The sequence below is a fragment of the Manis pentadactyla genome, chromosome 19, assembly GCF_030020395.1.
Source record: "Manis pentadactyla isolate mManPen7 chromosome 19, mManPen7.hap1, whole genome shotgun sequence".
Classification (NCBI taxonomy): domain Eukaryota; kingdom Metazoa; phylum Chordata; class Mammalia; order Pholidota; family Manidae; genus Manis; species Manis pentadactyla.
Genome location: NC_080037.1, coordinates 104286 through 118027, shown reverse-complemented (window position 1 = coordinate 118027; position 13742 = coordinate 104286). Strand labels below are relative to the sequence as shown.

General features: G+C 53.1%; 1 protein-coding gene across 3 annotated transcripts; it reads right to left on the bottom strand.

Moving 5' to 3' along the window:
- Positions 1-10466: 10466 nt before the first annotated feature.
- On the bottom strand, positions 10467-12777 carry LOC118920461 (involucrin-like). Of its 3 annotated transcripts, none has more exons than XM_057495140.1 (3): positions 12626-12777; positions 11103-11487; positions 10467-11045 (listed from the first exon to the last, which is right to left on the bottom strand). In XM_057495140.1, the coding sequence occupies exons 2-3, from the start codon at positions 11463-11465 to the stop codon at positions 10800-10802; spliced, it is 609 nt and encodes a 202-aa protein (XP_057351123.1). In that variant the 5' UTR covers positions 11466-11487; positions 12626-12777; the 3' UTR covers positions 10467-10799. The 3 variants fall into 3 exon arrangements, with proteins under 3 accessions (XP_057351123.1, XP_057351122.1, XP_036757262.2); XM_057495139.1 differs by adding an exon at positions 12030-12184 and having other exon boundaries at positions 10467-11487; positions 12626-12700; XM_036901367.2 differs by having other exon boundaries at positions 10467-11487.
- Between the last annotated feature and the right edge of the window lie 965 nt (positions 12778-13742).

Here is a 13742-nt window from a genome sequence, read left to right as displayed (position 1 = left end):
GGGTCTTACTTCTGTTTGGACTCTGGCACTGCTGAGGGGGTGAGCACTTCTGTGCACTTCAATGGGGGCTGGCAGGGCCGCTTGGTCTGTTGGGATGGGGGGGCAGCACTGCTCGGGGTGGCAGCACTGCTTCTGCTCCTGCTGAGACATTCTGGGTCGGATGCACAGCTTGAAGCAGGAAGCCATGGAAGTGAGGAATGCTTGGGCCACAGAGACTCTGGGCCCAGGACAACCTCCTGCCACGTTCACATCCTGCTCTGCTTTTAAGGCCCTGACGGCATCACCAGTTCAAGGTGTATGTGTGTGTTTGTGAACTGAACGGCAAGTTTGTAAATCATTTCAATTGTTTTTCAAGACAAAGGAACATGGAGGGAAGGAAGAGAAGGGGGAGGGAGAAGAGAAGGGGGCAGAGGGTGGAAGAAAAAATGGACAGCAAGGAGCATCTTAACCACTGCAAGAGAATTTATAGAAGAGAAGAATCTAGAGACAAAATGACTCTAATCCCAGTTGAGGAAAGCAACCCTCAGAGGGAAGTACTTGTCCCCCAGCCCCTTCGCTCAGGTGTTGTGACACTGGTCCCCATGCCCCCAACCCCTCAGCACAGGTGCTTTCCACAACAGGTAAACTAGCTGACATTCCCACAAGCAGTGTAGGAGGGCCCCCCTTTCTCCGCATCCTCACCAGCATTTGTTGTTCATTGTCTTTTGGATGTTGGCCATCCTAGCTGGTGTGAGGTGATATCTCATTGTGGTTTTAATTTGCATTTCCCTGATAATTAGAGATGTGGAGCATCTTTTCATGTGCCTGTTGGCCATCTGAATTTCTTCTTTGGTGAAGTGTATGTTCATATCCTCTGCCCATTTTTTAATTGGGTTATTTGCTTTTTGGGTGTTGAGGTATGTGAGGTCTTTATATATTTTGAATGTTAACCCCTTGTCAGATATGTCATTTATGAATATATTCTCCCATACTGTAGGATGCCTTTTTGTTCTGCTGATAGTGTCCTTTGCTGTACAGAAGCTTTCTAGTTTGATGTAGTCCCATTTGTTCATTTTTGGAACTAAGCTTCACTTTACCTCACAATGCAACCTGAGGTTCTGGGGAGCAAGGACCCACAGGGATCTACCTGCAGGCTCCTGGCCCACTTGGTGATCTCACTCATGCCATTCTTCCGATGACCACCTCCACACCAGTGACCTGCAAGCCTGTATTTCCAGACCAGGCTCCACCAGCAGTTTCAGATCCATTTCAGCAGCTGCCCCTCAATATCTCCATCAGGACATCTCAAAAGAACTCTGGCTTCAATATGTCCAGGAAGGGATGTGCCCTCCCTCCCTGCACACTCCCCACTTCAATGGACACCACCACCTACCCTCCCACCAGCAGGCCCAGCAGAAGCCTTACACCCCTCCAGCACCATCCCATGCTCACCCCAAGTCCCACTGCCCCGGTGCCTGGATGAGTAACGTATCCCACACCATGGACATATTTTAAGAAACCTTTTCCCTGGCCTGGTCTTCATCAGATCTGCCTCGATTGCCAAAGATCCCCCGCCTGCAGTCTAGTGCAAACCCTTTTCTATACAGAAGCCAAAATAACAATTTAAAAAGCAAATATAAAGGAGTTTTTCTTTTACAGGAAATATACACTGAAGTATTTAGGGGCAATTGTCTGCAGTTTACTCTCAAAATGTTCAGGGAAAAGAAAACAAAACAGATATTTACATACTGTATGTATATAGATAAACACTAGCTTTGTATACCTATATTAGATACATATAGCTCTCTGTTTTGTTTTTTCCTTCCTGAACATACACACATATCTGTTTACCTGTATATGTAAACACACACACACACACACACACACACACACAGGTGTCAATATTTGGGGATCTAGGGAGTCAGTCGGTGTGAAGGGCATCCAGGAGTTCCTTGTACTGCTCTTGACACTTTTCTGTAGTCTGAAATCATGTCAAAATAAACAATTTTAAAAGAATTCATTTTAAATGTAAATAGTCCATGCCATTCTCCTGCACAGAATACTTTGGAAGCCCTCATTCCCCTACCTGCAGGGTGGGGCCTGAATCTCGATGATATGGCCCCGTCGCCTCTCTGGGTAGTTCCTGGCACACAAGCTGCTATTTCTCATTGTGAAATCTTGGCTCACATCATCTTTCTGGCAGGAATTCCTGACACCCACCTGCCCCATCTGGCTACTGGATCAATGAGAGGAATGACTTAAACACAGAAGGGTGGATGGGGCTAGACACACTTCTCAGGTCTCCATCACCTTTTCCTTCCAGAAGGCTCTGGTCTGCTGCCTTTGTTAGAGTCGGCTCCCCTCTCCCTGGAATGCAGGCCCTAGGCTTTCTGAGAAACAGCCTGTGATTCTAAGCAGTCCTGGGAAGGTGCAGAAGACCCGGAGGGCCCTCCCAAGGGGACCCTGGGCTCTTGGTAGCCAAGGAAGAGGACAGTTGTCATCTAGTCTGGCCTGCAACACTCACGATTCTTTTATAGGAGACAGCTAGGCCTCCAGTGAGCACCCCCTGAGTGCCCCAGGTGAGTGTAAGCCGGAGGTGGAGGCCCTGGTGTGCCCTCACCCACGTGTGGACAGGGTGGGGCAGGAGTAAGGAACAGATGAGGGGCTTCCCTCCTGTAGCAGTGTCCCCTCTTCACTCCAGGTGCAGGGCTGCCACCCAGTTGTATGTAATCATAAAGTTTTGGTGAGACAGCCTTCCCGAACCAAGAGGACATCCTGCTGAGCTCCCCCTGACTGGGGAGAAAGGACACCCCCCGGCCCAGACGATCCAGTTCTGTACATGCAGCTTATGCGTGTCCATTCTCTGGCCTAGGAGGGACACTGTGAACTGGAGATGGTGGCCCCTCAGGAGCCCTCGGGAGGACCACTGGTTCTCCTGCTAGACTTGGATTTGATGATGATTAAGGGAAGATGCTGTAAGAGGTCACAGACCATTCCACTCCTCCAAATGGAGCTCTTGTCCTGTAGTGCTTGGAGTCAGGGGAATAAGAAGTGAGAAGAACTGAAGCTCAACTGAATAGGAAAGCTGAGTTGATCTCCATATTAAAGAGAGGTGGGGAGAAGCAGGAGGGCCCACATGCTGTGCATCTGGGTGTTGGGTGAGTTTCTGTGCAATTTTGGAAAGGAAGGAGAGGGCTTCTTGTTTTTTGTAGGAGGCAGTTTCTATTTATAGCTGTCTATCTATCTATGTGAGGCGATAAAAAACTGTGATTTAAAGAAATTTTGCTCTGAGTGTTTATGGAAACTTCCCATGGCATTCTTCTAGTGATCTGAAGTAAAATATTTCACTGCTATTTGAAGTACTTCTTTGAATGCGATACAACTCAGACCAGGTTGCAAAAGTGTCCAATTGTATGTAGGTTTCAAAAAAAGATTGCATTAAAAATACAGTGTAGTGCCCCAATTGGCCAAACATATTTTACCTACGGAAACACCACAATTTACTTACGTAAAATGCATCCTTACAATGGTAAAATTGAGGCTTGCTCCTCGGTTGGTAAGAAACCCAAAGAGAGATGCACAAAATAAGCAGTTTTAAATACAGTTCCATTTTAAGCAGCAAAGAATCAAGAAAAAGGGCTGGGGCCTGGTTTCCCAGCACTTATGGGCACGAGACACAGCAATGCCATGAAGCAGGGGACAGAAGGGCCCGGGTGTGGTTCAAGGAGCCTCAAGTCCCACCATCACTGGCTCCCTCCCTGCCAGGTAACTTGCCCGCTCTCAGCAGTGAGGCTGGGCCTGAGTAGAAGAGGCAGGGGGGGACCTTCTCTCCGCCTCCTCCTCCTTTTCCATGCACGCCCTTCAGCTGTGATAATACTGGCAAGTGGGTGTGTGGAACCAGGCAAGCAGGCAGCATGTTTACTTCCCAATAGAGAGATCAGACTTCATGCCTGGAATTCTGAGTCATACCAACATTCCATGAGGGTGGGTCTCTGAATCCTGTGCTACACACACACACACACCCTCCTTTGGTGCCCCTGTATCCAGGGGATTCTCTCTGTGTGCAGCACCCTTTGCTAGGCATCGAGGGAGAGGTACGTATAGACAAGATGCACCCTAGGTGCTCGCTGAAGTTCTACCGGGCAGCTAAGCACAGGACTGGGTGCCATCAAGAATGGAAGCAGAGTAAAAGATCCTGTTTGCAAGTTGCTCAGGGCCTCACAGCTAGAGAATATGAAAATTAAACAAATGGTGAGGTCAGTTTTTATGTAACTGTAGGATCCCAGGTTTCTGCTGAGAATCAGACTGTGGACAGAGGGTATGACTCTGAAGAGAGGACAGGAGAGAAGAGAATCGTGGCAGGTCAGGCTGAGGGCTGGGCACCTAGGCTGCCCCAGCTCATTGCCATGTGGGTCCAGAAGGAGGAGCAGCAGGTCAGACAGTGGGGCTGACCTGGGCTGAGGGGTTCATGAGGGCCAGGTCTTCCTAGCAGTGGGAGACTGGCAGGGGGCAAGTGGGGAACCCTCAGAGGCCACAACAAGGAGACCCTCAGAGACGTGGAGCCGTGAGAGCTGGGGAGTGATGTTCACACCAAGGCCAGGGTGACTCGAGAAACAAGTCAGTGTGCACTGAGGCTCAGACCCCAGGGACTGGCACAGAGCTGGCTTGTAACAAGACCCCAGTCAGTTCTAGGAACTGAAGTTGCCCTGTGCCATCGATGAGGCCCGTGGTTTAGGGACCTGCTGCTTTTTTTTTTTTTTGAAGTTGAGTAAAAGTTTTATTTAAAATTACTTAGAGAGAAAGCATCGATGACCTCAGAGAGAGAGGAGCGCCCTGAAAGTTTGGGAAAAGTTAAAGTTTCGCACTCAGAAAGTGTAGGCAACCTCAGAGAGAGGAGTGCCACCTGCTGCTTTTGTGAAGCTCAGCTGGGCAGTCTGAAGGGACGCAGCAACCACGTATCCACGTTCTGAGGTTGCCTCCCAGCAAGCTCAAATGGATGTGGGGCTAAATGCAATACGTACTTGTTAAATGAAGGGTCCAAATGGAAGGTTCTGGGAGCTTGAGCTCTTGGAGGTAGTTCTGCCAGCTGCCGCCTCTTCGCCATCTATCCCTACAGTGGTAGAGGCACTCACTGTGTGCCAAGTTCACACACTTGCTTGTGGGCTTAAGTGTGTAAAATCCTTCGTGTTTATAGATTTGTCTGTTTCCCTTTAAGGAAGGGTATAAATAGAATCGTGTCTTCATGACATTGGTCCCAGTTGCCTCTCTGGGCTCCTCCTTCGCAGCTGCAGGGGGCTGTCTGCAAGGTAAGGCCACCTGGCGTGGAAGCAGAGACACACCCCAGAAATGTCTTCACTCAACATTTAGTGAGCCAGCCTGTTCTAGGTGGGGATCCAGGCACCAGGAAGTCAGGTGAGTCCTGAGTCCTCAGAACCTGGGGCAGGGGACAGACTGTGAGGCTGTCCATAGCGTTCAGTGAGCGCTCGTACCGGGGCTCACCTGGAGGCTGCTGTGGCAGGTGGGGAGGACACACCCCAGCCAGGAGGGGAGGCTGCAGGCTTCCTGGAGAGCAGACCTGCTCAGGGCTGTCTCCTCGATGCCCTCATGGTGAGTGGGGTCAAGGACCCCTCCCCTTGTGCCCAGAAGTTTCCTGATTTGGGAGACAACCCTACTGACCCCTCTGGCTCAGAGAAGTCCTCCCTCCCCACCACAGCCCCCAGTCCTACCTGACTCTGCCGGCCCTTCACCCCTACCCTTCTTGCCGCCATCAATCCAACAGAGCCCAAAGGAGCCTGGGAACTGGGCATCAGAGGGAACGCCCAGAATGGGGTCACTGGGAAGATTCAAGGCTCACGTGCTGCTGGGTGGGGCCTGCTCTTGCTGCCCTTCCCTGGGTGGGTGGGGAGGGCCGTCACAGAGACCCGGCTCACAGGGAGTTGTGTGCCAAAGCAGCAGCAAGTGCTTCCTCAGTGCAGCCCCTGTCCTGACCACTTTGTGCTCACAGGGCTCAGGGGACATGGCAAGCCCCCTGGCTCTTCTCACTCAGAGCTCCCATCCGAGGTGAAAGACAGCAGATAAGCATTTACCCAGCCAAGGGCAAATCAGAGAGTAGCAACCTCAGGTGAGTCCTGAGGGCTGTGCAGAAATGGGGTGATGTTCAGTAGGATGGCACAGAAGGCCCCTCTGCGGCAGGCCTTGTATGGGGCCTGGACGATGGCAGGATGGTCACACAGGCCTGTGGACAGCACTGTGCGCAGCCTGATGTGGGGTCTCGATGGCTGGTGGGTGTTGTCTGACCAGAGTGGGGTGGATGAGGAGCAGGTGAGCTCAGAGAGCTGGGTGGGTACTGAGCACCATGGGGCGCAGGGCTGCGGCAGGGTCTGAGCGGGCACACTTGACCTGAGTTTTGCCCGAAGGAGGCCACTCTGCTCTTAGAAGGTGGGCAGAGCCAAGGTAGAGCAAGGCCTCTGCCCTCTCCCTTATCTGGGGTCCTTCTCAGAGCCTGGGGGGCGTGATTCTACCTTCAGCTTTTATTTTCAGTCCAGCCAAGAAGGAACCGAGCACGGGTAACGTGACAGTGGTGACGCTTTCCTGAGGCCCAGTTCAGGCCGCTTTGTGGCATTTTGTGCACGACAACTTTTTCAAAAGGTGCCTCAATTTGAAAACTAGGTTCTTTGTCCACCTGAGTGCGTTCGACCCCGTTGGAGCACATACTCCCTGCTAAGGTCCAGAGGACAGACGTTGCTCGCGTGGCCTCTTGCTGAAGGGGTGCCCCCTCCCCTTCTCGTGGGCAGGACCAGCTCCTCAGCCCTGGCGGTCCTGGCAGGTCTGGGGTGTCTCTGCTGTCCGGTGAGAGCTGCTTGGGGCTGGTGGGGTTGTCTGTCTATAATCAGCCACCTCATGTGCGTAGCAGAGACGTAGGAAGGGCCCAGATGCTATCCGGCCAGCTGGCATTTCCTTCTTATGTGTTTCTGCCTCCCACACTCCAGCCACACGGAACCCACAGCGTTTTTCCCATCCATCCCCACTCACATTGTTCCCTCTGGGACCCTCCGCCCCCCTTTGGTATTCAGCTCTTGGTGCTCATTCTGCAAAGCCCGTATCACATGCCATCTTCTCCAGGAAGGTGGTCTGAGACCCCACGAACTCTCCATGGGCTTTTCCCTTGTTGAGCCCCCAAAGCACATGTATGGGTACAGACTGTGGATGCAGACATTCGTGGGTCTGAACCTCAGTGACAAGCTGCGACCCTGGGTGTGAGACTTACCCTCTCTGAACCTCAGTCTCTCTGTCTGGAAGGTAAGGTGGATGATCACACTGATACCCTGGTGCGGTGCTGGGAGGATGAGGTCACGCTGTGACTGATGCTCGATAACCGGCAGCAGTTTGTGTTAGCAGACTCGTACGTGCGTGTGTCTCAAGCCCCTGATCACTCTGGGTCCTTTTCCTATCCATCACAGCCTCCTTGGAGCATCGCAAGTGCCTGGAGACTAAGCTTTGTTGGGAGCCTCCCGCAGGCGGGGTCCCTCTTCACTTCTTGCAGTTCTGCATCATAACACCAGAGGGAAGCAAGAGACCCCGGGCCTCTGGGAGTCTGCAGGCCAGCCCGGTGCCGTCCTCTGGGAGAGCCTGTACCAGGGGTTCCTCCATGCCAGGAAAATCCCAAGACCAGGTAATCCAAGAGCCAATCACTGTGGCCCTTTTAGGAAGGCTTCCTTACACCCCAACAGATGCCATTGCTTCAGCTGATTAGTCAGTCAGTGTCGGCCAAGATTTCCTGGTACTTGTCATGCACCCTTTATCTGCATTTCATGTCGTTAGGATTGCATGGGCTGCAGGATGCAGAAGGCTTCCACAGTGAGTGGTACGTAAGAAAGAAATCAAGTGTGTATGAATGGACCAATGAGGATAGTGAATGCTGGGCGCCAAGACAAAGGACTCCACATCTGGAATCCCAGCTGCGCTGGATGAACCATTCCCTTCGGTTGCCAGACCCTGTGCCAGGCACTGTGTAAATGTTGTTTAAGGACCAACCCGAGTCAGCATCTCTGTCTACACTTTAACCACTGACATGGACTGAGTGTCTGTGTCCCCCTAAAAAACCCTGTACCAAGAATCTAACCCACAAAGTGTTGGTGTTGGGGTTGAGACCTTTGGAGATGCTCTGTCAGGAGTAGGGGTCTTCAGAGTAGAGACCCCAGGGGGCTCCCTCCCCATCCTCCACGTGGGGACACAGTGAGAAGACAGCTGTCTGCGGTGGGAAGAGGGCCTTACCCAGCACCAAATCTGCCGGCGCCTTGTTCTCAGACCTCCTAGCTTCTGGAAGTGTAAGAAATACATAGCTCCAGTCTAAGCATGAGAAAAACATCAGGCAAACCCAAAGTGAGGGATATTCTACCAAATACCTGGTCAGTACCACTCATATTGCCAAGGTATCAAAACTAAGGAGAGGCTGAGGAGACAAGTAGCTGAGTGTGGTGTGTGCCCTGGGGGTCGGGGCAGGAAGGAGGCCAGGTGAGCACTACGGGCACTGGAGTGAGCCAGCCACTCGGGACAGTAACGTCTCTATGCTGCCTCGCTGGCCCCAGCACCTGTGCACAGCCGGGTGCAGAGAGCAAGCTCTGTACTAGCAGATCTGTTCCTAGTATTCCTGAGCCAATACTCTTCCCACAAGTGAAGGCTAGTAGAAAATCCCAAACCCAAAACTTCAGAGGAAACTTGCACAAACTCTGGTGTTTCTGATTACTCTCCCTTCTGCCCCCAATCTTCCCACCCAGTCCTACGCAGACGTCCTCTTACCTTTGTCCTGTCAGGATGACAGAGCCTGTGTTCTCCTCCTCTAAATGGTCCCCAGCTTACAAGTGCTGGACTTAGGATCTTTCAGCTCAGATAGTGCAAAAGTGATACATCTCTGATAGAAACCATACTTTGAATTTTGGTCTTTTGTCAGACTAGCAATAGGTGATCCGATATATCCTGGTGATGCTCGGCAGAGGCAGTGGGCACCAGCTCCATCAGCCGTGGGACCATGAAGGCAAACAGCCACTGTGGTTGCCACCATCTGCGTGCACACCGCTGTTCTGTGTTTTCACTGTCAGGAAGCTATTCAATAAATTACATGAGACTTTTAACACTGCATTTAAAAGCAGTCTTTGTGTTGGATGATTTTGCCCAACTGTAGGCTAATGTAAGTGTTGTGAGCAAGGTTAAAGGTGGGCTAGGCTAAGCGGTGATGTACAGTAGGTTAGATGTATTGAATTAATCTTTGGCTTATGATAGATTTATCAGGTTGTAACCCGTGGTAAGTCAAGGAAGGCTGTCCTGGGAACCACTGGTGAGTGTTAACCCCTGGAGTGATGCGGTCAGGTTGGAAACTCAAGCAGAAAGCCCTGTCCTGTGTGATGGGGGCTGGTGCAGTGCCAAGGGCCATTGCCTAGTTCAGGTGAGAGGTCATCTCAGCCCAGGCTTGGGGCTGCGGCAGGCAGCCCACAGGAAGGGCCCTCAGTGGGGGCACACTGGAAGGAACGAGGAACACCTGTGTCTTCTTCCGTGAGTGTTGGGGCATCGTCCAAGACCCACTGTCTGAGGAGGGAACAGGGCGCGTGTCACCGGGTGGGAGAAGGGAGGCTAAGTGCCACTCAGATCTGTTAAGTCAGGCCGTGTGGACGCCTGTGGTGAACATAGCTTAGGGTGGCTAGAGACAGCCTGCCTGATGTTGTCACTCAATAGTTGAGGGGGGTGATTTGAAGAGGTTAAGCAGAGTTTGTCCCAGGAAGGAGGGGACCCGCAGCCTATGGGCTGACAGCAGTCAGGCTGCGGAACATAGTGGGGCAACGGCTGCAGTGGCCTTGACCCTGCCTTCCCCCGGCCTGTTCGGAGTGGTTCTTCCATGATTCCAGCTGGCCCAGCCTTTCCTTGGTCGTGACGCTGTCCCTGTCCCCACTAGAAACCAGCCCTGGGAGTGTCTCCTCTCCCCACTTGCCCAATCCTCCTCCTACTGGTTTTCTGAGGTCCTCCTTAGTCAAGGAGGCAGTCCACAGACTACTGCAGACCATTCTTCAGGGAGAAAACCTAGGAAGGGACCAGACCAGGTGGCTCCCCCACTTCCTGGCACCTCCAGTCTCCTCCTTGCACGAGGGGCTCATGGGGTTTGCAAACACGGGGCTGAGCTTGGCCATGGGCTAACCGGGCTCCATGTGTGTCCTGAGGGCTGCCCTGGGCTGTGATGGGAGCACCTCTCCCCCCAGCAGAATAGCTCATCCCCCCTTCATGACTGACCAGTGCCACTTTTGGGTGCATGAGTGAACTTCTTTCTGCTTGGCTTGCTTTCCTTTTTAGAAGCTGTTGAATGGATTGGCTTGTTTTGGAAGCAGAATTGGAGTGGTCAAGATGCCTGTCCTCTGGGAACTGGCCAAGGGAGTTATGTGCAACCCTTGACCCTAACATAGGTTTTCATATAGTAAGAGAGGAGAAAAAGGCAAAGAAGGTCCAGGACTTTCACGGTTTATTCTGTATTATTGTAGACACTCAGGCATTCAACTACAATACTTGGGATGAAGTCAGGGTCCCCGTGGTGACTGTCTCCTCAGGCAGAGGTTCTGGGATTGAGTTTACTAGGGGTGGGTGCTGGGATAACTCCCCACTTCTGCCCCGTAAAAGAAGACATGCAGAAGGACAGAGTCAGGCACGTTCACAGATGAGTGGGCCCCCAGGCTGGGGACTGGAGGTAAGTGAGGCCATTGGCTCCCTCTTCACTTGTACGGAACCTTCTGAGGGCCTCTGGGACACTGAGAGTGGCTGCTTATCCTGGGGGGCGGGCACTACACCTCCTGCTGCTCCTGCTCTGTTGGGGGCAGGACTTCTCCCTTCAGTGGCTGGACTTGCTGGGGCTCTTGGACCTCGCCAGGAGCTGGCACAAGCGCAGGCTGCGCTGACTGCACCCCCAGCTGTGCTTCCTGCTGTGCCTCCTGCTGCCCCTCCTGCTGCTCCTGCTGCCCCTCCAGATGCCCCTCCAGCTGCGCCTCCTGCTGCCCCTCCAGCTGCTCCAGCTGTGCCTCCTGCTGCCCCTCCTGCTGCTCCTGCTGCCCCTCCAGCTGCCCCTCCAGCTGCCCCTCCAGCTGCACCCCCAGCTGCTCCAGCTGCGCCTCCTGCTGCCCCTCCAGCTGCTCCAGCTGCGCCTCCTGCTGCCCCTCCAGCTGTGCCTCCTGCTGCCCCTCCAGCTGCACCCCCAGCTGCTCCAGCTGCGCCTCCTGCTGCCCCTCCAGCTGCTCCAGCTGCGCCTCCTGCTGCCCCTCCAGCTGCTCCAGCTGTGCCTCCTGCTGCCCCTCCAGCTGCTCCTGCTGCGCCTCCTGCCCTTCCAGCTGCTCCAGAGGTGTTGGCTGTGCCACGTGCTCCTTTTGGGTGTCACTGGGAGGAGGAACAGGCTTGAGGGACTCCTGACTGAGGGCAGGTGGCAGGGTCTCTGGCAGAGTATGTGGCTGGGACATCTTGGGAACTGCTTAGGTCAACCTGAAAGACAGGAAGGGTCAGAGGGTGACGGGACAGAGGAAGTGGGCAGGTCCCCCAAAATCTGCAGCCTGTCCTCAGCGTGACCTCTCTTACTTTTGGGGGGCTCTCTCCCTACTGCTCTGGGCTGTCGTTCCCCAGAAGCAGCAGAGTGAAAGGTAGACACGGGAGGCACAGGGCAGGCCCTCCTGGCAGCCTCCCGTTCCCCACAGAGGCTGACAAGGAGGTCTGTCTGAGCAGCTGCTCGGTGATGCTGGGCTGGGCACCCTTTCTTGCCTGCTTGTGCCTCATCCTTGTTTCCGCCCTCATTTTTGACCCCCACTGACCACAAAAGAAAGGATAAGTTCTGGGATTATAAAAGGAAGAGGTAAGACCTTAGGAAAATAAAGATCTCCTGGTGGGGGAGGAAGTGAGTGGTCAAGGCACAAACTGGGCCAGTCACAGGGTACATTCTCAGGATAAATCTCCCCCCAAAATGCTTGTTGCCTCTGGGCAAGCCCCCTCTGGGCCTCAGGTTTCTCCTGTGTAGGCATTAGCATACTGGCCTGGTCAACCCAGAGCTTCCTTTTCTCACGACCTCCTGAGCTTCAGCTGCAGCCCCAGGCCTTGGGGTGGGCAACTGGGAGGTTTCTGGGGTGGAGCTGGACTTGCGGGTCTTGGCGGCCTCCACTGCTGCCCTGCGCCCTGCTCCTCCTGGGCTCTGCGGCACAGCCAGGAGTCCAGAGTCACACATCCCCCCGAACCCCTTGCCCCTAAGAAGGCACTCCTGGCATCCCAAATGAAATGGTTTTAGGAAAGAATTTGGCTGCACTCCATCTTACTTCTCTCTCTCATACATTCACGCTCACATGTGCGGGCACACACACACACACACACACACTCTCTCTCTCTCTCTCTCTCTCTCTCTCTCCAAAACCTGGTCTCAAATACAGACAGTGAAGAGGGGCTGTGCTGTTCCCTGTCTTCATGCCAGGGCATGTTTCCCTCAGCACAGTGACCTGGGCCCTCCTAGGACATGCAGTCCAGTTGACTGCAGCTCAGGAGGGACTCCTCACCACCTGGGTTGTCCCCCCCAGCCACGCATGTTCTACACTGCAGGATGGCCCCGGTCCCAGCCCCAGTCCTGGCTGCTGATACTTACCTAATGCACAGTAAGGTGGTGATGAGGCTTCCGGTGCAGGGCTCAGCTGGGCAGGGGCTGGGTGCCCTTTATACCATTCCCCTGCCTGGCCTCCTTTCCAGGGTGAGGAGATGGACTGGTTTCACCACTCAAGTTGGTCAACTGCCTCCAGCCCCTTCCTGACTCATCACAGTCTCCTTAAGCAGAAAACCCCGCAGGGCTCCTTTTCGCAGATGCAGCTCCTGCCTGGCCAAAGTGCTCTGCAGGCTTAGCTGCTCCTGTGACACTCAGTTGACTTGAGCACAAAGACCTGAGCCAAGCTTATCTGAATCTCAACTTCCCCACCTGTAATATGTGTTTATCCTCATTATTTGCATGGCAGATTCATTTCCAATGGCATGAAATGAGTTATATTTCCATGGGTTGTCCAGGACAGGGAATATGGTATTGGGCAGGAGAATCACGTCTCAGGAAGGGATGGGGTTACAGGGATGCTCCCGGACACTGGCCCACAGCCCATCTGCTCTCAGGACATTCTGTGTGGAAGCATCCCGTCCTGAGGTGCCAGCCTTTAGGCCAGAAAGGTCAAGCAGAAGGCTTGTAGGGGTCTCCTACTGGGTGCCAGGGGCTGACCAGGCCACATACCCAAGGCTATAGTTATGGAAGTTCCCCAGAATGCCATGCTCACAAAAACCTAAAGCATGGGCCACTCCAGGCAAGGAAACAGGTATTAAACATGCAATTTATAAAATAATCAGTGTCACCAACTGTACTTCAATGAAAAAATAAGATTGTTTTCATGGTGATAAAAGAAACATTTTTCATAATTTTTTTGGAAATGCATGAAGGTATAAAGATCAAAACCACTCACTGCTTTATCAAAACCAGTCCTGAAAAGTAGCTTAAGCAATCGTTCAGCTTAGAGCCTACCCTTCTCCAGGGCTGACAGCAACCCAGTACACCTGGAATAAAATGCGATCTCCCTGCTGTGGCTTCAGAGCCCCTCACCCCTGGGCCTGTCCAGCACTCGGAGCCCACTTTCCCCCCATCAGCAGGCCCATCCCAGTGACAGACTATTCTTTTTTAAGTGTGGCTGATACACAATATTGCATGGTTTCAGGTGTACAACACAGTGATT